The sequence below is a fragment of the Panthera tigris genome, chromosome B4 (genome assembly GCF_018350195.1).
Source record: "Panthera tigris isolate Pti1 chromosome B4, P.tigris_Pti1_mat1.1, whole genome shotgun sequence".
NCBI lineage: Eukaryota > Metazoa > Chordata > Mammalia > Carnivora > Felidae > Panthera > Panthera tigris.
In genome coordinates, this window is record NC_056666.1 from 34848211 (window position 1) to 34873596 (window position 25386).

At 43.6% G+C, this 25386-nt stretch overlaps 1 protein-coding gene across 1 annotated transcript in view; it reads right to left on the reverse strand.

The window, feature by feature from the left end:
* CACNA1C (calcium voltage-gated channel subunit alpha1 C) overlaps positions 1-25386 on the reverse strand; it is a 257802-nt gene that overhangs the window by 102406 nt on the left and 130010 nt on the right. Inside the window, exons 11-17 of the mRNA XM_042991494.1 lie at positions 21792-21952; positions 20620-20845; positions 5559-5766; positions 4685-4805; positions 2876-2990; positions 1953-2073; positions 1537-1606 (exon numbers count right to left, since the gene is read on the reverse strand). Of these exons, the coding sequence (XP_042847428.1) occupies positions 1537-1606; positions 1953-2073; positions 2876-2990; positions 4685-4805; positions 5559-5766; positions 20620-20845; positions 21792-21952 (1022 nt within the window). The remainder of the gene's footprint in view (positions 1-1536; positions 1607-1952; positions 2074-2875; positions 2991-4684; positions 4806-5558; positions 5767-20619; positions 20846-21791; positions 21953-25386) is intronic.

Here is a 25386-nt window from a genome sequence, read left to right on the forward strand (position 1 = left end):
GGGCCTGCCTGCAGCTGGGCACGTTGTGAAAGGACCCTCAAGCCCACTCTCTGCTCCTGTATGCTGTGTGCAGGGGGACCTGGGCCAGCTCTGCCCAGGGCTCAGAGGGATTTCTTTTATCACTGTTTTTCTTTTTAAACTTTAAAAATATACACACAAGTAGAGAGACTTGTGTGGCAAACCTCCACACCCAGCTTCGCCAGGAGTTGCTGGAGTATTTTAAGGGAGCTTCTAAACATTCTAGACTCCAGACATACACACTTCAATACGTATAAGCTAGAACTACGACAACATCACTACAGTAACAAAATGAACAAAAACTACTTTAAATCCTTAGTTTCCAGTCCATATTCAATTTCCCTCCAATTATCTAAAAAATGTCATTTTAGAGTTAATTTGTTGATTCAGGACTAAGACAGGATTCCCCATTGCATTTGGTCAACATGTCTAGTCTGTCTTTGAAATTCTGTAAGAATTCCCACCCAGAGAGCTTTCAGACTTTGGAAGGTTTAGTGCCCAGCATATGGAAACACCCTTCTTGTTCTTTCTTCTGTCCAATCCCCAGGAAATCGAATCCTCCTTCCCTGGAGGCAGGAGGTGAGTGAGGGTGGAATGACCACGGCAAACCTGCTTCCTAAGGAAAATGGAAGATGGCCACCAGTGTCTTTGCAGACAAGCCAGCAGAGAACTGGTGGGGAGAAGGTCAAAAGGAAAACCTAGCTTTGCTCATAAATGTATAAGGTTTTTAGCCACTTAATGTGGTTACCAACCCAGATGTAGCTTAACCTGCACAGAGAAGGAAATGTCAGTAAAACAACAGTCCCTCGATTGTGTGCAGTTGACTGCAAGCTTGAAGCTGGTAATAATAGCTGCACTTCTAGGTAAAAGGAAGGTGAACAGAGGGTTTGTACAGGATGTAGAGTTTCATGAAGGAGACAAGGGAATTCTGGAGGGAGGTCTAAGGACCTCTGACATTAAGCCCTCTCAAAGGAGACTGCCTGCCAATCTATGTATCAGAAGATGAGAAGGCTGAGTTGGTAAGAGCTCTTTTTGTAATAAATGAAAGCATTTGACAAAGCAACAAGTGGGACATCTGTGGTGGCAGCTGTCCTTGTACTCAGCACTGCCTCCTGAGTAAGGACAAGGCAGAGTCGGGATTTACTATTAAGTGAGTGTAACACTGCAACATATGTTATATTAATAAATTATATAAGTTAATGATTTTACAGCATAGGATATAATAAAACCTTAAATGTATATAGAATCCCCCTTCCAAAAGTCATAGAATCAGCACTGCTCAAACACAATTTGTTTAATGTTATATTGTTATTACGAGGAAGCCAGGAGCAAAGTTCTCCTCTGGATGATGATTGGTAATGCCTAGCTACGGAGACAAAAGGCATTTATCAGTGCAAGGTGCTTGTAGAGGGAAACTGGAGCCATTGATCCTAATACATAGGTAGTTCCATGTGGCTTTAGAACTTGGCTCTCTACCCCCAACCTCCCAACCTCAGAGTTAGGCAGTGGGATTGGTACCTGTATTTTCTGGGTTGGGGTAGGGACTCTTATCTTCATTTTCATTGGGCTGGAGGTCATCCATGTTGATCTAGGCAGCCAAAGGAGAGAAGGAGGAAGAATCCAATTAGAGACATTCCATTGTTTGAGAGGCTTAGAGCCTTGAAATTGCATCACGGTTAGTGGTTGAGCTGTTGACTCAAAAGTATATCCTTATTATCTTGTATATATCCTTCAAGACATCGACAGAAGGCTGGAATTCAACCAGTCTGCCTTCTCTTCACATTCCTAGTGTTTCTGGTCCATCTTCATGGGCTTTGTTCCACTGAGTCTCTTTTCTTCCTTCCTCCCTCGTTTCCATGGGTGGTCTGAGAAGGCTTTGCCCTCCTTCCCCCAGCAATGGCCCTCTCAGCTCCTGGAATAAGATGGCTTCTTACCTTGGTGGTGGGTGGGGACTCTCCATCAGCTGTAATGGATTTCAGCTCAATTTTCTCCTCCTTAGTTTCCTCCACAGCTGGCTTTTCCATTATCTCTTGCTTTTTCTCTGGGCTGGCAGTCCTGGCCGGTCAGCAGGTAGAAAAATTAAAGGGATGTTTACTGAATGACAGGAGACATGAAGAAATCAACTACCTTGTGGTCTTCTGGGGACTAGTGGGAGCAGATTCCCTGGGCCTATGTCCATCATCCTTTACCCAGGGCACATGGCATGTGTCACTCAATCACAGATGCTGTTGGGCTGGGCCCTCCATCCAGGCACCAAGCCACACTTTGCTCTGTCTTGTACTTAGTTGGACTATTTCAGCTTCTCAGTTGCTCTAGTCTATGTCTGAATCAGAGAAAGATTCTGGATCTGATTCAGGATTGGTTCCTAGAAAACTCTGCTTGGTATCCAGCAGATGTGTGGCGTATGACAGTCCCATCTAGACAATGACAGAAGACAATGCAGGGCCTTATCTTGTTTTCTTAACACTGGCAATGATTTATAAAACAGCAAAAAGTTATCACTCAGCTGGAATTGCATTTCCCCTCTAAGCAGCTGCCTTCCTCCTCTACCCATCCTTCATTCCCACCACCTATCATGACCTTCCTTCTCAAAAGAGAATCCCCCAACTTCTTAGACAGGTGGGAAATAGAATACCTTCACAAATACTATAATTCACAATGTTCCCCATTTTAGGGCAATAACTAATAAATAGTAGAGAAAGTTGGGTGAAGCTTACTGTGAAGCCTCAAACCCAGTGCCCTCTAGGAGGGATGGCTGACAGAGGCCAGCACCGAAGCCTCTCTTTATCACTAATGGGAATGGCATTCCAGAACTGGGACCCTGGGGCTTTGGGTCTAGGTAAGCTTAGAGGGTTACCTGGCCAGCTTCTTTCTCTCCTTCTCTTCTTCCTCCTCCTTTTGGGCAGATGTGAGGCTCTCAGCATCAGCCAGGTTGTCCACAGCAATGGCCAAGAACACATTCAGTAGGATATCTGTTTGTGTCCATTCTTAAAGAAAATGACCCTTGGCCTTGGGGTATTTGGTGGGCACAGGGGGCAGGGAGGGTGCAAGACATGCAGGGGTAGACTTCCTCACTCATAGGGTGAGCTCAGTGGTGACTCACTGTGAGGAGTTCAGAGCCCAGTAGTGTCCCTCCTCCACACCTCTCCCTCCCCATTACCCTACTAGCTACTAGGAGTTTTCTAAGGGGTCAAGAGCAGGATAGCTTGCAGGGTGGAGTGGGCAGGGAGTGAGGCAGCAAGCCTGCCTTGCTCTTTAATTGCTGGGTTTCATTATTGGTTTCCCTACTGAGATGACCTGCTGTAACTGACATTATAAACAGCATTGTCTCTAGCAGAATGCAGAATGCTCGTAAGAGCGGTTCATTAAAACTGGGCACTGAGGAGGCGGCCTGATATCTCTGCCAACTCTTAATCTGAGCCTGCACATACAAAGACCCTTGCAGTGTCCAGCTGGAGCTGGCTGAATCTTGGAAACTCCTAAATGAAGTAGTCATTTGCCCTTTCCTTCTTGCCCTCATCCCTAATCTTGAACAGAAACACTGTGGGTCAGAGGATTGCAGAATCAAAGAAAGTATAGATGAAAGGGGTCTTAATATTGTTAAGTCTAACCTCCACCCCCAGGCACCCTGATAATCACACAATTTCACATATAGGAAAGCCACAACCCACAGAGGTGAAGGGCTTGACCAAGGATCTTACTGTGCACCTGCCCTTGGTCCCCTGGCGCTGTGGCAGGCAGGGGAGGGGCTTTGCATAAATTATCTCATTAAACTTCATCATGACCCCTTAAGTAGTAGGCAGTAATGTTTCATCACCCCATTTTACAGACACTGAGGTAGAGAACCTTTAGTTTGCGGGAGATCACCCAGTTGGGAAAAGGTGAAGCCTGTCTGTCAGCATCAATGTTCATGCCTTGGGCACTACATTAAACTATGATTTAAACCCGAATCTTGGGCCAGAGCTGCTTCTACTTTACCATCTGCCTCTGCACACAACCCTCTTGGGGTTTTGACCAGCAGGAGAGAATACCGCCTGCAGCTTGAGTCCCTGGAAAGCTGCCCATGGCCTGGATCAGCAAGGACCTGTCAGGTCTGCTTGGTGAAGCCTGTCCAGCTTTGCCTGTGACTAAAGTCCTGGAGAGTGGCTTCAGAGGGAGGGACACTGAGCAGAAAATAGGGAGGAGAGATGAAGGTCATTTCAAGAATGATGGCTCAGTCCCCCTTAACTGCATTTCCTACCTCCAGCAGCAATAGCCCAAGGCATTGGAGACCAACTCCAAGTGTGTTCACATTGGAATCTATGTGAGTAGCTGTACATGCACAACACCAGGGGGCGTTGTTCACCTAGACTACAATGAGATCGTGCCTCCTGGAGTCAGGCAACACTGCAGCCCAAACTGGTTCAGGAATATGAACTTACATCCCCGCCTATGCCAAAGAGCCAGGCTTTCACCAAGACCTGCCTCCACAGTTAAGGTGGTTCTGGGACAGGAAACGTTTTCTTCCCAGAGCACACCTTTCCCCTGCTTGCCTGGGGGCCCTGTGGATGGGCAACCACCGTTTTCAACCCCAAGTCAGGACCTGCTGGGCACACATATTTGGCATCGTGCTGCAGGCTGAGGGAGGGTGAGGCGGCAGGGGCGGGGAGGCAGGAGCAAAGGATACAGTTTCCACAGATGAAGAGGATGATGAAGTAAATACAGACTAACATCCCTGGAAAAGAGGGGCCGCCATAAGCCATGATCCCATCATACATCACCGAATTCCAGTCCTCCCCGGTCAGGATCTGAATGACACATTCCCACCAATAAGGGACACAGCGTTAGACCAACAGCAAACCCCAAAACTCCCCTGCCCTGCCCCACTATGTTAACAAAAATGTCTAAAATCTCTTTTCCACCTCTTTCCCTCCTCTTGGTCCCCAGTTTTCCTCCCAGGGGCTCTGAACTACTGACCTGGGCAAGTTTGACCCTATACTTAGACAAAGTGCACTGGCATGATATTATTTGAGAAGTGACTGAAAGGCATTCCTGGTTAAAGCATCTCTTTCTACTCACATGCAGTGCACAAGATGGCTGCCATCAGCCATTCCTCAGGGCCCTTTTGCAAATGTGAATGTATTCATTGAAAGAGTAACAAGGGGCAAGAATGGTGGGTAGGAAAGACGGAGCCCCATCACCCTCTCCTCTCCCAATGAGGGCAGTCTGCTTTCCTTTGTTTATACTTTGGGCTTTCCTGCAGAATTTATCTGAAGTTTCTGTGGTTAAGCAAGAGTTTTTAAACTACTCATTTAGATTTTTTTACCCCAGTGGTTCATACAACAGTGGAATTCCATGGGGGACTGAGGGTAGGGGGAACTACAAGAACTCAGGACTCAACTGGGCATGGTCCCTCCATGACTGATCTAGGCTGGCTTTGGCTGCCCAGTGTAAGGGTGAAGCTTTCCACCACCTTTTCAAGACTCCATCTTCCCACCCAAACCCAACCCTGCCACTCAACCACCCTCCCGCTCATAATCCCAGCAGAGAAGAGTCCATACCTGAAACACGGTGAGGAGGGACTGAGGAAAGTTATCAAATGTGCTCCTCCGAGTCTGCATCTCATCAAAGTTGAACTTTCCTCCAAAGAGCTGCATCCCCAGGAGGGAGAAGATGATGATGAAGAGGAAGAGGAGTAGCAGCAGGGAGGCAATGGAGCGCACAGAATTCAGCAAGGATGCCACCAGGTTGCTTAAGGAGTTCCAGTACCTGAGGACCAGCATGAGGGAGATTAGCATCCTTTTTCTATGCTTTCCTTAACATCACTCCTCATTCACGCATCCACTAGAAATTTTAAGATAAATTATAACTCCTTTTGCCCCTTCATTAATATAGTGGTGGTGGTGTGAACTGGGCTGGTAAGCTCACAGTTAGAGTGTGGAGCTAGTTAATTCAATGTTCCAGGATCAGTAATGTGTAATGGCAAATAGAGGGAACTAAGAAGTGAGAAGCCTGAGTTCCAGTCTAACTCCACAACCTGCTAGTTGCAGTTGGGCAAGTCACATAACTTCCCTTCTATTTACCTCATCATCCAAGAAAATAGAGACAACAGTAGCAATTGGGAATATTACACGAGGAAAAAAAAAGCAGCTCTCCAAACAACAAAATAAAGACTAAACAAGTGGGACTACATCAAGCTAAAAAAGCTTCTGGTCAGCAAAATAAACCATCAACAAAGTGAAAAGACAACCTATGAAACAGGAAAAAATATTTGCAAACATATATCTGATAAGGGGTTGATATCCAAATATATAAAGAACACAGGCAACTCAAAAGCAAAAACAAAACGAAATGACCAAAAAGCAAAGCCCCAAACAATCCAATTCAAAAATTTGACACAGGACCTGAATAGACATTTTTCCAAAGAAGATATATGAATGGCCATCAAGTACAAGAAAAGATGCTTAACATCACCAGCCATCAAGGAAATGCAAATTAAAACCACAGTGAGGTAGCATCTCACACCTGTTAGAATGGCCATCATCAAAAAGACAAGAGGTAACAAGTGTTGGCAAGGATGTGGAGAAAAGGGAACCCTGTGCACTGTTGGTGGGAATGTAAATTGGTGCAGCTAGTATGGAAAACAGCATGGAAGTTCCTCAAAAAAATTAAAATCAACCACCATATGATTCAGCAATTCCACTTCTGGGAATATATCCAAAGGAAATGAAAACACTAACTGAAAAAGATATCTGTGCCCCCATGTTCATTGCAGCATTATTTACAATAGCCAAGACACGGAAACAACCCAAGTGTCTATTGATGGATGAATGGACAAAGAACTTGTGGTGTATATAATACATACACACTGGAATATTATTCATCCATAAAAAAGAGGAAATAATATCATTTATGACAACATGGATGGACTTGAGGACATTACACTAAGTGAAATAAGTCAGACAGAGAAAGACAAATACTGCATAATTTCATTTTTATGTAGAATCTAAAAGCAAAACAAGAAAGCAAAAAATCACCTAACTTGTAGAAGAAAGAGATCAGATTTGTGGTTACCACAGGCAGGGGGCAGAGGGGGGGAGAATTGGATGAAGTTGTCAAAAGGTACAAACTTCCAGTTATGAGATAAATAGGTCATGATGACCTGTACATGATGATGTAACGTACAGCATAATGACTATGGTTGACACTGATATACCGGAAAGTTGTTCAGAGAAGATCCTAAGAATTCTCATCAAAAGGAGGGAATTTTTTCCTTTTATTTTTATTGTATCTATATAAGATGACACATGTTAACTAACTTACTGTGGTAATCATTTCCTAATATATGTAAATCAAACCATCATGCTATGTGCCTTTTTTTTCCCCAGTATATGAAATTTATTGTCAAATTGGTTTCCACACAACACCCAGTGCTCATCCCAAAAGGTGCCCTCCTCAATACCCATCACCCACCATCCCCTCCCTCCCACCCCCCATCAACCCTCAGTTTGTTCTCAGTTTTCAACAGTCTCTTATGTTTTGGCTCTCTCCCACTCTAACCTCTTTTTTTTTTTCCTTCCCCTCCCCCATGGGTTTCTGTTAAGTTTCTCAGGATCCACATAAGAGTGAAACCATATGGTATCTGTCTTTCTCTGTATGGCTTATTTCACTTAGCTTCACACTCTCCAGTTCCATCCACGTTGCTACAAAAGGCCATATTTCATTCTTTCTCATTGCCACGTAGTATTCCATTGTGTATATAAACCACAATTTCTTTATCCATTCATCAGTTGATGGGCATTTAGGCTCTTTCCATAATTTGGCTATTGTTGAGAGTACTTATATGCCTTAAGTTTATACAGTGATGTGTGCCAATTATTCCTCAATAAAACTGGAAAAAATATAATTCCTACTCTTAAAAAAAACACCCTAGTATAGTGCCTGGCACACAGTTGATAAAGGTTAATAATTACTGTTATCACTAGCAGTCTTTAGACAGAAAAACACATTATTTTTTTCCCCAAGAATGCTGCCCTCAGCCCAGGCACCCCTAAGAGAGGGTACAAGGCTTAGTGAGGTTTCCCAGATTTACCCTGTCCAAAGATTTGGTTTTTTAAAAAGTCTCTTCTGGAGATTCTCATTCAATAGCTATAGTTTGGGGCCCAGAAACTTGTATTTTTGACAAGCATTCCAGATGATTCTGATAAGCAGGGAAGTTTAGGAACTCCTGGGTTACCGGAAACCAAAGAGGTCTATGAGTAAGGCAGGGAGGTCTTTCTGGGAAGAGATGGAGAGGCCTTGGAGAGGAGGCTCCCAGTCATTATAGTCACAGTCCTTTACTGTAAATACAGAGGTTCTTCATTATAGCCTTGGGAAAATCCCTTCCTCTTGGAAAAGGGGTGTGGGTGTGGGTTGCTAATGGCTGCTGGATGAAGCTTGGGCCTGTCATGGTAAGGAAATGCACTGTAGCAAAAAGAACACAGCCTCTAACTGGAGCATGTGCAACTGAGAAATCTCACTTAGCTCCACCTCTGGCCTGTCTGCCTTCCAGGTCACAGTCTTGACTGCCTCCACTTAAGGCATTCCCAGCTTATTAGCAATATATGTAGTGAATTGCTTTTGCTGCTTAAAAGAGTGACATGCAAACCACCCCCGTTATAGCCTCATAGCTGCACCCCCAGCTTGGGTACTTCTCTCCAGAGAATAGTTCCATATTAGGTGAAAGAAGCAGATGGGCCAACAGTTTGGATGTAAACGTGAACTTCTTCCCAGCCTGGCGTCTTTAATGCTCTTTTCTCCACAAATTCAGCCATTCTCTACCTCTATTTTGCCTGCCAGCCATTCTTCCTCTGTTTGCAGAATATTAATATACATTTATTTGTATCTGTTCTATAAATGCTCTTCAGTGTTTTTCATTTGTGACAGTCTCATCTCCTCCAAATAGGCTCTGAGTTCTTGAAGGCAAAGATCAGAAGTTTTTTTCTTCCATTCTCCCCATCTTTGTCCTCAGATAAATTCTGTCCAACCTAGTATTACTGTGAGAGACTGCCTGTCACCCCAATAGGCTAGAGATTGTAATATTTGCTCTGCTTAAAGCCAGAAGTAAGAGAACCTCTCTGGGGCTAGGATACCGGCCCTTCTTACATTTAGAGCAGTGTTCCCACACTGGAGAGGAAACTGCAGAGGAGTTTGGTCATTTTGTATATACTGATTCCCAGGCCTCACCCTGGAACCATGAAATCATAATCTCTGGTGCTGGGATTTGAGTGATTTTCATTCTACCACTCCAAAACTTGTCAGTAGACTGGTATTTAGGAACCAGTAACTTTAGAGCATATTTATAACAAGATTTTCCAGCTGTATCAGAGGGAAGAGTATATATGGATTAAGGTCACAGAGCCCCCTAGAGATCTCCTGTGTGTTCAACTGTCATGGAATATTCTGGAAAAGCCCTTATGGCCAAAGAAGGTTGAAGCCTTAATTTTCATGAGGCACATGGACATGAGGGAAATAACTCAAACCAGGCTCACAACTGAGATTCAGAGGTGTGTGACAGCCATGGGGACCCATTGGGAAGCCAGACAAGGAGGCCCCTGACTGGACAGAGGTTTGGTGGAGTGGAGCAGCCAGGAGGCAGAGAGGAAAGGGGATGTGGGAGGAGTGCCTGGAGTTCTGGGAAAGTGGAGGCTGTGATAGAGAAACAAAATGAGTAATCTAGCAAAGAACTCTTTGGAAACATTGGGCATGAAAGATGGCAGATAGTGCCCTGGGGGGCCAGCAGTGGAGCAGTTATGGGGCTGTAATGGTCAGAGGGGCAGGCAATGGGCGGAGTGTTTGACTAAAAGTGAGGACTCTTCTCATGCTTCCCCATGTCCCTTGAGGTATCCAGGGAAAGGCTGCACTTCTCTTGGTCAGCCAGGGATGGGCTCACAACATGAGATGTGTGGAATGACAGAACTCCAACCCCATCATCTCCCATAGTTTCTGGCTCAAGACACAACCTTTGCAGTCATCCTGAAGTCTCTCTTGACCCCACATCAGCAAGCTCTGTGGTCCCATATTCCAAGCAAAGCCTGAATCTGGCCACTTCCCATACTCTGTCATCAGCCGAGCCAGCAATCCCACATCCTGACAGGTTTCCCTGTTCAACACTTGCTCCCTGCAGCCTTTCTCCACACTATATACATCTCAGGTAAAAAGCCCTCAAATGCACCATACTTTTTTTTTTTTTTTACCGTTTATTTATTTTTGAGAGGCAGAGAGAGACAGAGCATAAGCAGGAGAGGGGCAGAGAGAGGGAGACACAGAATCCGAAGCAGGCTCCAGGCTCTGAGCTGTCAGCACCGAGCCTGATGTGGGGACTCAAATCCACAAACTGCGAGATCATGACCTGAGCTGAAGTCAGATGCTTAACTGACTGAGCCACCCAGGCGCCCCACCATACTTTTTTTTTAATTGATAGTAATGGATTATAACACACTGAAAAACAATGTAAATCTATTGATATTTAAAAAAGGAGGTAGAGGTTTCCTTTATAGAATATGTCAAATGGATAACACAAATGTATGAATGAACGATAGAATCAGAAAATCACCATTTTGGGGGCACCTGGGTGGCTCAGTTGGTTAAGAGGCCAACTCTTGATTTTGGCTCAGGTCATGATCTCATGGGTTCGTGGGATCAAGCCCTGTGTATTAGGTTCTGTGCTGACAGCATGGAGCCTGCTTAGGATTCTCTTCCTCTCTCTCTGCCCCTTCCCTGCTCTCTCTCTCAAAATAAATAAATAAAATTAAAAAAATAACCATTTAGCATTAGCAACGAATTCAGTAATGATCATCATGGATGCTAAAACCACTAGGTGAAAGGTCACTGGGGAGTAGGGTATTCACATACTCTCAAAATATCACTCCATAGATTACTTATTAATCATAAAGGGAAAGGGTACCTCAACAGTGGAGAAATCTGGCAGATACCCACTTAACCAAGTTTCTACACTTAGAATCACCAATAACGAGACAAACTCATGCTACATACTTCCTGACACCATGCAATGGGAAGTACACAATCATCTATGTACTCCACACCACTGCAGCAGGAGGCCCTGTTAAATGTAAGTCACATTAAACCTCAATACTGTTTCATGCTCTTGCTTCCCATTGGAAGGCCTAACAGATCATGCAGAATCGGCCTCTACTGCCTCAGTGACCTCATCTCCTCCCACTCTCCCCACCACTTTTGCTCCAGCCCACCAGTCCCCTGCTGCCCCCCCAGCCTCCATGCATACTCCTGCCCTGGTCCCTGTTTTTCTGCTGTATACAGAGGTTTCCGCCAGAACTCTGTGTGGCTCACTTCTTCAGTCCCTGCAGGCCTCTGTTCAAATGTCCCCTCACCACAGTGGTCCTCCCTTGACCACATCTATCTCCTATTCCCACTATTTAATATACTCATTACCACTTGCCATGAGAATGTAATGTCTGTGAGAGCAGGGAATTCACTTGCTTTGTTTGTATCCTTAGTGCTTAGAACAATGGCTAGTCAAAGGAGGTGATCAATGAATATTTTGTTGAATGAACGAATGAATCTTACTATAAATGTGACACATTTATACTTACTGGAGGGGAAAGCAAGGGACATGGGATTACAAGATAGTTCTGTGTATGTGTGTCGGGAGAAGGGGTGGGGTGGTGGTGGCCTCTCACACATGTACTTAAGTCAAACATACTTTGCCTGAAAACACCTCTCTCACATCATTTCTTTTCCTATAACTTCCCTAAGTTCATGGGTAGAGTTTTTGAGATTCCTGACTATTCCACTGCCTGACATTAAGTCCAAATATTATGTATTAAGGGAATAGATAGGTGATTGGGGTTGGGGGATGTGCAAACTGGATGAAGGGGGTCAAATTTACACACTTCCAGTTATAATAAGTCTGGGGATGGAATGGATAGCATGGTAACTATAGTTAATCATACTGTATCGTATACTTGAAAGCTTCTAAGAGAGTAAATTTAAAAAATCCTCATCACACACACAAAATTTGAAACTATATAGGGTGACAGACATTAACTAGATTTATTGTGGGGATCACTGTGCAATGTATACAAATATCGAATCATTATGTACACCTGAAACTAATATAATGTTATATATAATGGCTAATATAAATGCCAATTATATCTTAACAAAAAAAGAAAAAAGTGATTATGTATCAGTTGCCCTATAGAAGATAGGGTTGTTATGGCATTGAGACCCTTGCAGTAGGATTTCCCAAAGAGTTCTGTGAACATGTGTCTCCTTTGTGGAAGAACTCCCATCCTGTGGCTGAAAACCAATGGTTGTGGGTTGAAGGGCTTGAACCAGACTTTAAGGGACAAACTGCAATCAGATAAACTGACAGCATCCTACCTTCCTCATGAAAAACACCCAGACTGAAAAGATAATGCATTTAGGACCAGTCACACAGTTAAGACACAGTGAAGACAAAGAAACAAATGGCTGTTTATGCTGTTTATCTTCAACTTCCAGTTGCTTTCCATTCAATAGGGGCAAGGTGGGGTCTGCCCTGTAGCTGGCTTGCCACCTGTACTTTCTGTTCCTTTGGAGCAGAATTAAGGGAGGAGAGCTGGTGCCAGTAGTCTGGCATTACGAGGGGGATACAGCTTGCTGAACAGAAGGTGTCCATCCCTAATGTGCACATGGTTGGAGACGTTTTATGTGCTCTCTAAAGGACCAAGACAAAGGGACTGCTGAACTGATGTGGCAAAGAACACAATTAGGGGTCAGAGAAGAGCTGGATTTTGGAGCCTCCCACGCCTTGGCTGATAGCAGCAGATAGGGTGGGGGCCTCATTACCACTGATATCAATGAGAATTGTAGGTGACAGGTGGCAGCCTCTGGGAAGGGTGACATGAAGTAGCATTTAAATGAAATGCTGGCAGCCATGCAAGTCCTGAAGCTCTCTCTTCCTTAATGTCAATCTGATTCTTGGTGGCTGTTATCACCGTGGCATGCAGATCAGACAATGCCTCAGGTCTCAGAATCACTCTCGTTTTTAGATACATTAGCTTCTAGACATAAAAACTAAAAGAGTTAGTGGCATATTAGCAATCAGCTGAGGGTTTTATCCTAATCAATTAAAACCACTGAAGCACACACAGTCACCAAAAATGAACATCTTTGGAGAAAGGTGAGCAGAAGCAGAACAAACTAATGTCCGGGCCTCATAGAGAGACAGGAAAACTGAGCATCTCGTCTTCAGAACAGTGCACACACACATCCACATACACAGAAGTCTCATTCTGTATTTCGGGATTCACAGCCCCAGATGCACATGCCCAGGTTTAAAGACTCCCCTCCCTCCACCCCACCATCCTCAGACACTCCACTGGCTATGGTCATCCTTTCAACTTTTCAATTCTCCTGTGGCTCTAAATCATTCTCTACAAAGTGTGTCTTTGCCCACCCCATCCCCCCATCCTCCATACAACCTAGCCCACTGTTCTCTCTTTAAAGTAGGGTGCACATGAGGGTTTTCTGATCCAGACAATTTCTTTGTTACCTAAATTCTTTCACTTGCTGACTATGGCTTCACTTTTGCTAGCTTTCCCCTCTGCCTCTCTTGGCTTAAATGACCACCATGTGTTCAGGGGTATTGTATCTCCATCATTCTTTCTGCTAAGTCTGTTTGGGCCCTGTGGACTTCTCCTTTATCTTTAGTGGCAGAAAGTGGCCTGAACCTTGCTTGAACTGGAACTTTCATCTTGTGAACTTTTGCTTCAAATAGCTCAGGGCAGGGTTCTTTACAGTCTAGGTATGGAGGAGAGCATCGAGCCTGCTATAAATAAAAGACCTTCAAAATAACAGTACTAATAGCTTTAGGGTGCTTTGAAAATGCTCCACCCTACTTCCTCTCTGTTCTAGAGAGGTTCATAGCTAAATTTATACCTGTCCCAACTCTTCTTGTCCTGAGGGGTAAAAACACCCCAACCCTCTCCAAAATAAAACTCCTCTCAGTGTTGGTGGTAGTGATCTATTGTTGGTAGAGTATTTATAAAGCAAATTTCATGTGGTGAATCTGTGTGGTATGAGGCTTCTATACACTATTCCTAAGGAAGGGAGGAGAAATGCAGGTCACATAAGATAACTGGGCGAAGCACAGAAGGTTCACTCAAGGAGGAAGCTCAGCTTTGCCACAGGGATGTACAAGGTGGGTGTACAAGGACTAGCCCTTCAGTAAAGTTGGCCTCTGGTTCTGTAAGACACAATAGAGCCTGGAAGGATTAGTGAGGTAGGAGGCTGAACTAGGTATGTGCTGGTCCAGGAAGAGCCAAAGAATTCTATACTATCGTGGTCAGGGTCTGGGACAGCTTGGAGCTCAAGGCCAAATCTACCGTTTAGTTCCTGCTGATATCTACCTCTGCCCCTTCCATTCTAGGAGAATGCACAGTTTATGTGTTTTGCTTTAGAGTCAAACCCTGCCTTGGATAACAAGTTCAAAGTTCTTGTCTTCTCTGTTTGCATAAGAGGCCTTGGTTGCACTAATACATTCCCAGTAGAGGAATGCAACCCTGTCATGCTGGCAAGGTCATCTGGTCTTCATTTTGGGATTGCCTTGGGATTGTGCTCCTCTGAGCTCCTGGACCGCAGAGCTACTCAGTGTTCACTAGTGGGCCCCTGTACCAGATGTGTCAGGGTTAGGGAAGGAACACATTCAAGTCATCCTCATCTGGGTCTTCTTAATCCCCAGTAGATAATACCAGCCAGTCACCATTCCAGAGAATAACCACCCTTCATGCTGAAGGCAGTGAGCAGGCTCTTGAGTCTGAGCTGCCTTCTCCATAGACTCTGGCCTGGGAACTGGGCAGATGCCAAACATATCTCTTTAATAATGGTCCTTAAGGAGCTCAGAGCCTCCACGGTGTCCTGAGAAGAGGAGGGCTAGAGTGGGGAGGGTCAGGGCAGTGTGGAGGTGGATCTGATGCTCATGGTCAGATTCTGGCAGTTGGAATGGAGACATTTAGAGCCTGGAGAATTTGCGAAAGAATCTCACCTTGGGGCTCTATGGAGCCCATATGTGGTCATGATTCATCAGTAAATCTGTCTATGCTGAGTCAGCCCAAACTCACATTTCAGGGCCTGGGAAGGGAGCCACAGGGGAGGAGCAGTAGGAGAAAGAAATGGATTTAAGGTTTAAGAGAGAAAACAGCAAGGGCTGGAGGGATTTCAGTGCATTTAAAAACAAACTTTATAAAAAATGAAATGCAATTAGTAAATTGAAATCACATCCAGATTTAGTCTAACTGAGGTCTTTCTTCCTCCCTGTAGAATAAGTCAGACTGGACTGACAAAGAGTAGACATACTTGATATTAAAAACTGGCAACATTCAAGAGCCCTGTAAAACCTCAAAGCAGGAGAAAGAATCCAATCTATTACTTGGCTGGAAGGCCCACTGTCATGGGTAATGTATCAAAAGATGACAAATATTTTGGCCACATGTATGCCTCTCTGTTCTCACTGAGGCAGGAATCTTGCCTTCCCTATTTCATAATTTAGTGGTAATTTACCACTCCCAATATTATTAACACTCAGTAGTCAACTGATTTACAGTCCAGTGCAGGGTTCCCAGTCTTTCTTTCTTTCTTTCTTTCTTTCTTTCTTTCTTTCTTTCTTTCTTTCTTTCTATGAGACATGTAGGATGGACGGTATTCATACGCACAGTATACTCTCTAATGAATTCTCAGATTTTGACAAAATACACAAAAATAGAAATGCTGAAAATTCATTTTCTTCATGTATCATATTCATATTCATCATATATCAAAAACTTCTGCTCCCTTCAGGTAACATGAAGAGTGGTAACTCTAGCCCATTCTTGCCCATTCATAAAAGCATTTGTGAATGCAAATGACCAACAGTGAGGGTGTTACAGGAACAATCTTGAATTTATTTGCATTTACTTTTTAGAAAACTAACTGTTCATAAACTTTGGTATTTCATCTCCTATAATAACAAATTATTGCTATGCACTGTTCAACGGCTCTGGACATACCATTGTGTCTTGACATCATGGTTGAGGGTTCTTAGTCTAGGTCAGTATTCCAAACTCAGAGTGCAGGTCTTGGGTGAGGTAAGGGAAGCCTGGAATTTTAGGAAGGCATCCACAAATCCATGGATACACCAAACATTACAGCACTCTAGATAAATAGACAGTCATCTTGTGTGTACATTACCACTTTTCAAATGTATACAAGTGTATAGGAATTAATAAAATTAAAATAATTTAAAGACTTTGCTGAATTCATAGTAGCTCTTTATCATTATATGTTTTCCCAGTCAGGAACTATCAAAGTACAATCTTAATATGATTAGGGGCTACAGTATAGAGAAGGGAAAGCAGATGAAAGAATTAAGGTTTCCAATTGTATATGAAGGTCCATATTTTAAGACAGGGAAGTGGACAAAGGACAGCAGCAGGAAATTAGACCAGCGTTTCTCAAAGTGAGGTCACTGGATTACCAGTATGGAACTCTCTAGAAGTTGCTGGTCGAAATCTCTAGAGGTGTGGGTCCTTCATGAGCTCTTATTGGGTTTAACTGTGTCTGAGAATCACAATCACTGGGTCAGAATGCACTGTGAAAAAATGCTTTTTTAACATACTAATAATACTGAGATACTACAAAATTTTCTCTAAGAGGTTTTAAAAGAAGATAGAGAAATATGCTTGCTTGATGACAGGACCATCTCAAGATGACCCATCTCTAGAGACCAGATGTCCACTCCCAGACCATATTTTAGGCATTTTCTTGGTCACTGGAGTATACTGGAGACAAGGTTCAGAAGGGGCATGGGATTCCCCACATAGTTATAGTCTCTACGTTGTTTTCCAAAAGCACCCGAGGGGTTGGAGGCTTGCAAAACAGGAAGATGATGGCCTTTGCCAAAGTAACTTCCAATTAGATAATGAAATTATTCTGTTTATAGACTTTACAGAGATCTGAAATACCACTAATCTTTCTTGTGGAGGGACTATGGGAAGCTCTCTGACAAAGACAGATTTTTAAAAATGGCTTCTTGGCAATAGTTTCAGTTTAGAAGTAGATAAATTATTGATTAGAAATAGAATGAATGTCAAATCTCTTCAAGACTCTATGACAATATCTAGGAACAAGAATTCTTTTCTATAGGAATCTAAAAAACAAAAGCAAAAACAAACCCCCAAACACATAGACTTTTGAGAACTATTTAGGAGGCACTGAAAACTCCAAGTGAAAAATAGCTTTTACCAGACCCAAGGAGGAACAGGTAGAATCAGCAAATATCCAACAACAAGAATCCATATGTAAAAATCCTTTAAGGCACACCTCTGGGATAAAGACAAGACAGTTCAGCAGTCAACTTCACAGTTCATGGTCATGGTTAGGAGCACAGAACCTGAGGTCAGACACAGATCTGCTACTTAATCCCAGATTCATCCCTGAGCAGTTTGTGTGGCTTGGGTAAGTGACTTAAATCTTTAAACCACAGTTTCCTCATCTATAAAATGGGAATTATGATAATAGTACACTCCTCTGGCCCTCTCTTACAGTTAATTGTGAGGATGAGTCAAGTGAAAAAAGCCAGACCACACTAGATGCACAGAGTAAGTACTGATGCATATTAACAATAATTGTTATATTTCTACTACTTTTAGTAACAAGCCAAGGGTTTTCTGTAATGCCAAGATATTCAGGGCATACAGAAAGAGTTTTTTTCTGGGGTGAGGGGAAGGGAGGTGTTTGCTCAGGAACGTTAAACTTGTGGGTTTAAATTCTGCATGTCCTTGAAGTCCATCCTGTGACATTAAACATTCCCCAGGGACTTTCTCCTTTTCCCAACTTCTAATAGCACGTATTCCCATCCTTGTCCCAACATTTGCCAGCTCATTTTATTCTGTCTTAGATTTTCTTTCAATGGTTTCATATGCACAAACTCCATCTCCCTAGCTAGGCTTTAAACTTCTCCTGGGTTCAGGTCATACCATACCTCTCTTCCCTTATCTCTCAGAGCTTGATGCATAGTAGGAACATGGGAGAGAAACAGAAGTAAGAGACTGTATATGTGTAGGTGGCTCTCAGGGCCCCACCTCTCCGTCCTCCAAATAACAACAAAGATAATAAACAGGTTAATAATAAGTCTTCTGGCTGCTGAGTGTCCCTGGGCCTGGCACTGTTTAAGTGCCTTCTCTCATCTGACCTTCGACAGCACCCCAGGAATGAGTGTGTGCTGGCGGCTGCTGAGAGAGCCATAAAGAGAACAACAAACTGAGGGCAGTGTTGCAAGCCCTGACCATTCATACAGCCATGTTCAGAACACAAGCAGGTATGGTTACCTTCAAATCCCTGAATGAAAGATACTGAGCCCACTCCCTCTTTTCCCAATACAATACAACTGATGGTTTCGGTGCCCTATTATCAGTTGGGATCCCAAAGCAGAGACTCTTACAAAGAGGAGGTTTGTCAGAGTTTGAGCCTCCTCCCTTTCACATGTTTCTGATATGTCCCTTCAAGGTTGACCACAACCTACTGCAACTCAGACATATATCTCAAAGATTTTTAAGAAACAATGTTTATGTTCATGTGAGGCCTTCTGAGAGTTTCCTATTCTATTTAAATCTTTCACTGAAAATGAGAATGTGAAGAAATTGGAACCCATATACATCACCAGTGGGAATGCAAAATGGTGCAGTCTCTTTGGAAACAGTTTGGCAGTTTCTCAAAATCTTAAATGTGCAGTTATCAGATGACCTAAAAATTCTAGTCCTAGGTATATATCTAAGAGAAATGAAACTGAAAATCCATACAAAAACTTATACATGAATATTCATAGCAGCATTATTCATAGTAGCCAAAAGGTAAAGATAAACCAAATATCCATCAACTGATGAATGAACATACAAACACAATGTGTATCCACAGAATGGAATATTATTCAGCCATAAAGAGGAATAAAGTACTGACACATGGTACAACATGGGTGAATCTTGAAACCATTACATAAGTGAAAGAAGCCCAGTCGCAAAACACCACAGACTGCATAATATCACTTATAGAAATTGTCAAGAATAGGGAAATCTACAGAAATAGAAAGTAAATTTTATTGGTTGCTGCTGGGAGGAATGTGGGGAGAATGAGGAGTGGGTATGGGTTTCTTTCTGGGGTGATAAAAATGTTCTAAAACTAAATTGTGGTGATGGTTGCAAAGTTATGTGAATGTACAGAAAAACACTGAACTGTACACTTTAGAGGCATGAATTATAGTATGTAAATTATATGTCAATAAAGCTGCTTAAAAACGATGGTTGTGATTCAATCAATTGATTTCACCACTCAAATAGGTCACAACACAGTCGAAATGACTGTCCTAGAGCGTGCTGCCTGGCCCCATGCCCCCGCCCATGCCTCCTCTTCATGAGAATCACTGCTTGACCCCGAGAGCTGGGGAGATTGTAGTCTTCGGGTGGGTGGATGGACAGGCAGATGGAGAGGGGGTGAATGTGAGGAAGGAGGGGTGAAAGCCATCTGTGCCATGATAGCCATCATCCTTACTCAGTTAAGGAAACTGGACTGCATTTTCAGCAGCACATGCACAGGAAAAAGACCACATTGCTCAGTCTCTCGAACAGTTGGGGTGGCCATGAGAACAGATCCTTTTGTAAGATCTCTCAAAGAGCTCTGGAAGGGCTGACTCAGCCAGGATGGGTGTCTGCTTTGGTCCCTTGCTCTTTCTCTTCTCCCTGCCTTGATTCAAACATGATGGCTCAATCTCTGAAAGCCACCTAATGACCCAGAGAATGGAAAGTGGTTCTAAGGCTGTCAAAGTAAAGGACAGCAGGGAGGGGTGCCTGGGTGGCTCAGTCAGTTGAGCATCTGACTTTGGCTCAGGTCATGATTATGCATTTGTGGGTTTGAGCCCCAGGTTGGGCTCTGTACTGACAGCTCAGAGCCTGAAGCCTGCTTCAAATTCTGTGTCTTGCTTTCTCTTTGCTCCTCCCCCCACCTCAAAAATAATAAACATTAAAAAAAAAAGGACAGAGGGGACGGGGTCTCTGTCTTCTTCAGTTAACCTGGGATGCCCACTTCTGCACTTTTTTTAAAGTTTATGTATTTATTTTGAGAGAGAGAGCGAGAAAGAGACACATGTGAGCAGGGAAGGGGCAGAAAGAGAGAGAGAGAGAGAGAGAGAGAGAGAGAGAGAGAATCCCAAGTAGGCTCCACAGTATCAGTGCAGAGCCAGACACAGGGCTCAATCTCATGAACTGTGAGATCATGACCTGAGCTGAGATCAAGAATAAGATGCTTAACTGACTAAGCCACACAGATGCCCCTCTATACTTCTTTTATGTAACTAAATAAATCCCAAATTTGTTTGTGCCACTGAGTTGTCTCTGGTAGCAGTGGTCAAAGGTACTTATAAATGATATGTCATCTAAATGAAGAAAAATTCCTCTCCATCATATATGAGCCAAGGATAGACCTCTTAAGAAATAGCAGCTACTCTCCCACCCAGGACTTTCTGCCTCCCTTGCCTTCTGGAAGAACTTCTACCTGAGTTCCAGGTCCAAAGGGAAGTGAGAAACCAAATACCTTGTGATTTTAAATATCCGCAGTAGCCGGACACATCTCAGTACAGAGATGCCCAAGGGAGACATGATCTTGGTCTCCACCAGGATGGTCTCCAGAATGCCCCCACACACGATGAAGCAGTCAAAGCGGTTGAAGAGGGACACAAAGTAGGCCTGCAGGCCCAGGCTGTACATCTTTAGCAGCATCTCCGCAGTGAAAAGGGCCAGTAGTGCCTTGTTGGCCGTGTCTGGTGGGTTCAAGAGAGGGGGTAGGATCCCAACACAGATGTAAGAGTGGGGACAGGGGGGAGGAGGAGAAAGAAAACAGTAATTATCATCACTGGAGAAAAAGCCAGATGCTTCCCTTCCCAGCCAGGACACCTCTCCCATATGTTGCTGCCAGAACAGAACAATTGGGGCCAAAGTGACAAGAAAGGGGTATCTAGTAATAATCACAGTAAACATGTATTGAGGATCTACCATGTATCAAAGGCTTTGTGTGTTGATCTTCTTTATTCCTCCCAGCAGCTTTTCAGAGATGAGAAGTGAGGTTCTGAGAGGTAAGTAATCTGCCCAAACCAATCAGCCAAAAGGGGGAGCCAAGTCACCCGTCTGCCCTCTACACTGGGAGACTGTCCACCTCCCAGCATTCTGGAATGCAGCCCCTGTGTCTGCCTGACTCCCTGGGCATGGAGCTGAGGCACTGGCTAGGGAGGTCCTCTTCTAGGGGTTCAGGGAAGGGTACTAACTGCCCATTGAGGACAGCTCCTCGTGCTCAGGCCACTACTGTCCTCTTTCTTGGCTTTTTGCTCACCTCATCCTCACACGTTCTGGCAGGTCCACCTGCAGGCTATTGTATTGAAAATCCATTCTGGGAAGTCGGCAGCCAAGGGTTGAGATAGCCAAACAGGGGGCAGCATGTGTCCTTGTCACCTGGACCCAACGGTGACTGTTGGGGTAGGCAGATGGTGTGGGCCTACACAAGTGAGCCACATCTGTTTATAATGAGGTTGCACATTTTACTATGGGGCTTGCAAACTGTCAGGCCTTTGGTATCTCCAGCATGGTGCCTGCCAAGAGCCACGGCCACTGGCAACTTTCCCATCAACCTTGTGCCTGTGACCATTCCTTCCCTGGGATTTAGGGCTAAGTTAACAAGAGTAAAGCAGGATAGTGCCAGGGGCTGCCTCTCACCTTGGACCTCCGTGAGCCAGTGGGGCTGGTTGTAATGTTCTGAGGCGATGGTGAGTGTGTTGAGGAACACCAGGAAGATCACAAGCCAGTAGAAGACATTAGACTTGACTGCAGCACGACACTTTCTTCTGCAGAACCGATTCCACCGACGCCAGTAGCGGCTGGAAAAGGAGCAAGGAGAGAGGGATGGGGAGGGAGGTGACTGTGAAATTCAGATTTTTTCCAATCTGAAAGGTATCATAGTGGTCTCCTTTCTTCCCTTAATGGACTTGGCCTCACCAGAGCAGTACAATCTGGTGGCAAACAGATAAGCTTCATGTCAAATTAACCAGGATCTGTCACTTGTGTGGCCTCAGGTGTAGCCCTGCCCCTTGTAAGCTTTGATTTTTCCCATTTGTAAAACAGGAATAGGGCCAAGCTCACAGGGTTGTTGTTCAGATCAATAAAATCCATATATATATATATATATATATATATATATATATATATACACACACACACACACACACACACACCATATATTGCATCTGGTATAAATAGATATTTTTTTATAATAATAGCATCATTCAAAATTATATTGCAAGTATTAGGAGAATTATTAGTAGTGATGGTAGGAATAGGACTAGTAATGTCTACCATTAATGAAACTTCGTCTATGCCTGTTACCATATTAGGCACTTTCCATGCCTTCTCTTTAATTCTTTAAATAACCCTGAAAAGCAGGTGTTATCCTGATTTTGAGGAGGAGTAAATTAAGGGCCATGGAGGTTGAATACCTTGATTAATATCACACAGTGGCAGAGCCAGATTTGGTTCTCCCCCGACCCCAGCCCAGTCTCTCGCCCAGATGCTGCCTCATCTGTAAAGTGTAAGGGCTGAATCTGGATCAGAGGTTCTTTGCCTTTATGGGGTTATGGAATGTTTTCAGACTCTGATGAATGTTTAGATCCTCTGTTCAGAAAAGAGCATACACGCACACACGCATACATACACACACATCTCTGCATACTAGTTCATACAACAGCACATGGACCCCTGGAAGCCTAGCTATGGTCCTTAAAATGTTCCTTTGGTCTCTTGGTTAGGGACTTCTGTCAATGATTCTCAAACCTGGCTGTACATAAAATTACCTGGGGAAGCTTAAAAAAACAATCATAACCTCCCACTAGTACCTAGGCTCCAACTCCAAATCAATTAAATCTGATTCTCTGGGGGCTGGGTATTTTTTAAAGCTCCCCAGAGGGTTCTAATCTATAACCATGGTTGAGAACCATTAAGCTAGATTATACCAAGGAGTCACTCACATTTTTAAATTCTATGGTGCAGGAGTTTATAGCTTTCCCAAATTTCATCCTTATTAGATACAGAGAAAATACATAGCTATGTTTGGTAGTTCCGCTGACCAAACATTTAATAAATGCTGACAGTAGCAACAAAGGAGAGAAGGAAGGGGATTGTGGAGAAGTGCCTGGGAGGGAGACTTACAGAGGCCACCTTAACGATTTCCAGAGAGAGAATGATGGAATTTGATTTTAGAAAACCATCTAAACAACAAAACAACTTCTAGATCAGAGGTAGTATGAGAAATATTCTTTTGACCATCTGGGCTGGAGATGATGAAGGCAGTAGCTTTATTAATGGAAAAGAGGACACTGAGTTGACACTCCACAATTTTGGAGGCAGAATCAATAGGACTTTGAGCTTGACTGGATGTGCAAGGTAAGAGAGAAAAGTATGGAAGGACAGCCAAAACTTCTAGCTGGGGTGATTTGGAGAGTGGCACCTCTAGCCAATATAGGTACAGACAAGGAGAAGCAGTGCTCTGGGCAGGGAGGTTGCTATGAGGGGAAAGTAGGGGCGCCCAGCTCAAAAAATAGATTTGAAGTGCTTGCAGGTCATGTATATAGAGAGACCCAACAGGCAGTCAGAAGGCAGTGCCCCTGTGTGGGTAATAAAGAAGGCAGGGAAGGAACAAAGAAGCATCTTGGAACAATAGTCCATGAATATCTGTATTCACATCTGTATTCTACGTTTCTAGAAATGCAGATCCTTGCTGCTATGGATTCATCCACCCACCCCCAAACTGACTTTCAAGACAGCTTGACTTCATTTATGTTTTCATTCTGTATTTTCTACCTACTGTCTGTGGAAAATCCTGTTACCAAATCTTTGTTAAAATCTATTAGGATTTTAACTCACTTTAGAAAAGTGAGAAGTACATTTAAGAAGAGAACTGTTTCCTCAGAACTGCAGACAGAACTTAGTTTTTGGCTTGCAGAACAGGGAGGGAAGGAAGAATTAATCACATAGTGTTCTGATCTGACCCTACCTCATCATGGGTGCTTGAATGCCATCTCTAGTGTGTGCTATCTCTTTGTAGGGGATACTTACATGCTACTTAGGGGTAATTCACTGCATAGAGAAGAAATGCATTGGGGCCAGAAAATTAAGGTTTCGAAATGCACATAGGGAGGCTTACATCTTCCTAGACATACCACCCTGGGTAAGAAGGAAGATGAGGGAGGCTGAGGAGAGGGGCAAAGGAGTGGGACAAGGGGTTCTTGGTGGTCCTCTGGAGTTTGCCAGCTCTCGATACTGAGGAGTCTTATCTTGACAGGACAGGACACTGATTCTTCCCTATTATTGTGGTTATTAATAATGTAGAAAAATTTGGTGCAATTTTTTCCTAAAAAATGAATTTTCAGGACAAACTTCTATCTGGTATTAAATAGCTTACACTGTAGTTTCAAAGAATATTTTAAATAGATATAATTTTATGTTACAGAAATCACTGATAATTGTGATTCAGAGTCCAAAGAATCAAGTTTGCATTTCTTTACAGTATATAAAAATGGACTTGGAGTCAGTTTAATACTGAGAACTTGATTAAGTTCCTCTTGTCCCGAGTTTGGGATACGAGGTACCACATAGTCAGGCCTATCCCATGGGTCTAGAACTGCCTGACTCGCTGAAGGAGTGGCTGTCGGATAGGGTAGTGGCTGTTAAATGTGCTGTTCCTGTGCACATCCATTCAGGGGAGTCACATGGATTTGGGCTGGGGTGGGGGTGGGGGTAATTACTATCCAGAGAAAGTATTTAAAGATAATTATACACCTCCCACTCTTCAAAATATAGCTTTGCTTGACAACTGGTTTCCTGGCAACACTTCCTACTGTATAATAAATGTAATGATTTATTAGAATGTGTAAATTTATTTGTGTGTTTACATACACACGGAGGATATAGAAATTAAATGATAAAATAGGGAGGAGAAATTTGCCTGCTATTCATGTTCCCCTCACACTAAGCACAAAAGTCATTTACTCTAGAAATAGAAGTTCCCATATGTAGACGTAGGACAAAAAGGTGGATATGAATGTGCCTAATCTACTTCTTCAAAATTCTGTATCATTGCATCCCCATGGGAAAGTTCCGTTCACTCACCCTGGGATCCACCCTACCTTTTCCTAATTCTGGGCCTTACTCTTGCCTTTCCACCTACATGGACTGTCCCCACAACTCCCAGGACCTTCCCTTCCTATGTCCTGCCATTCTTTAGGGCTTAGCTCAAGTCCCAGCTTCTCCGTGGTGAAAT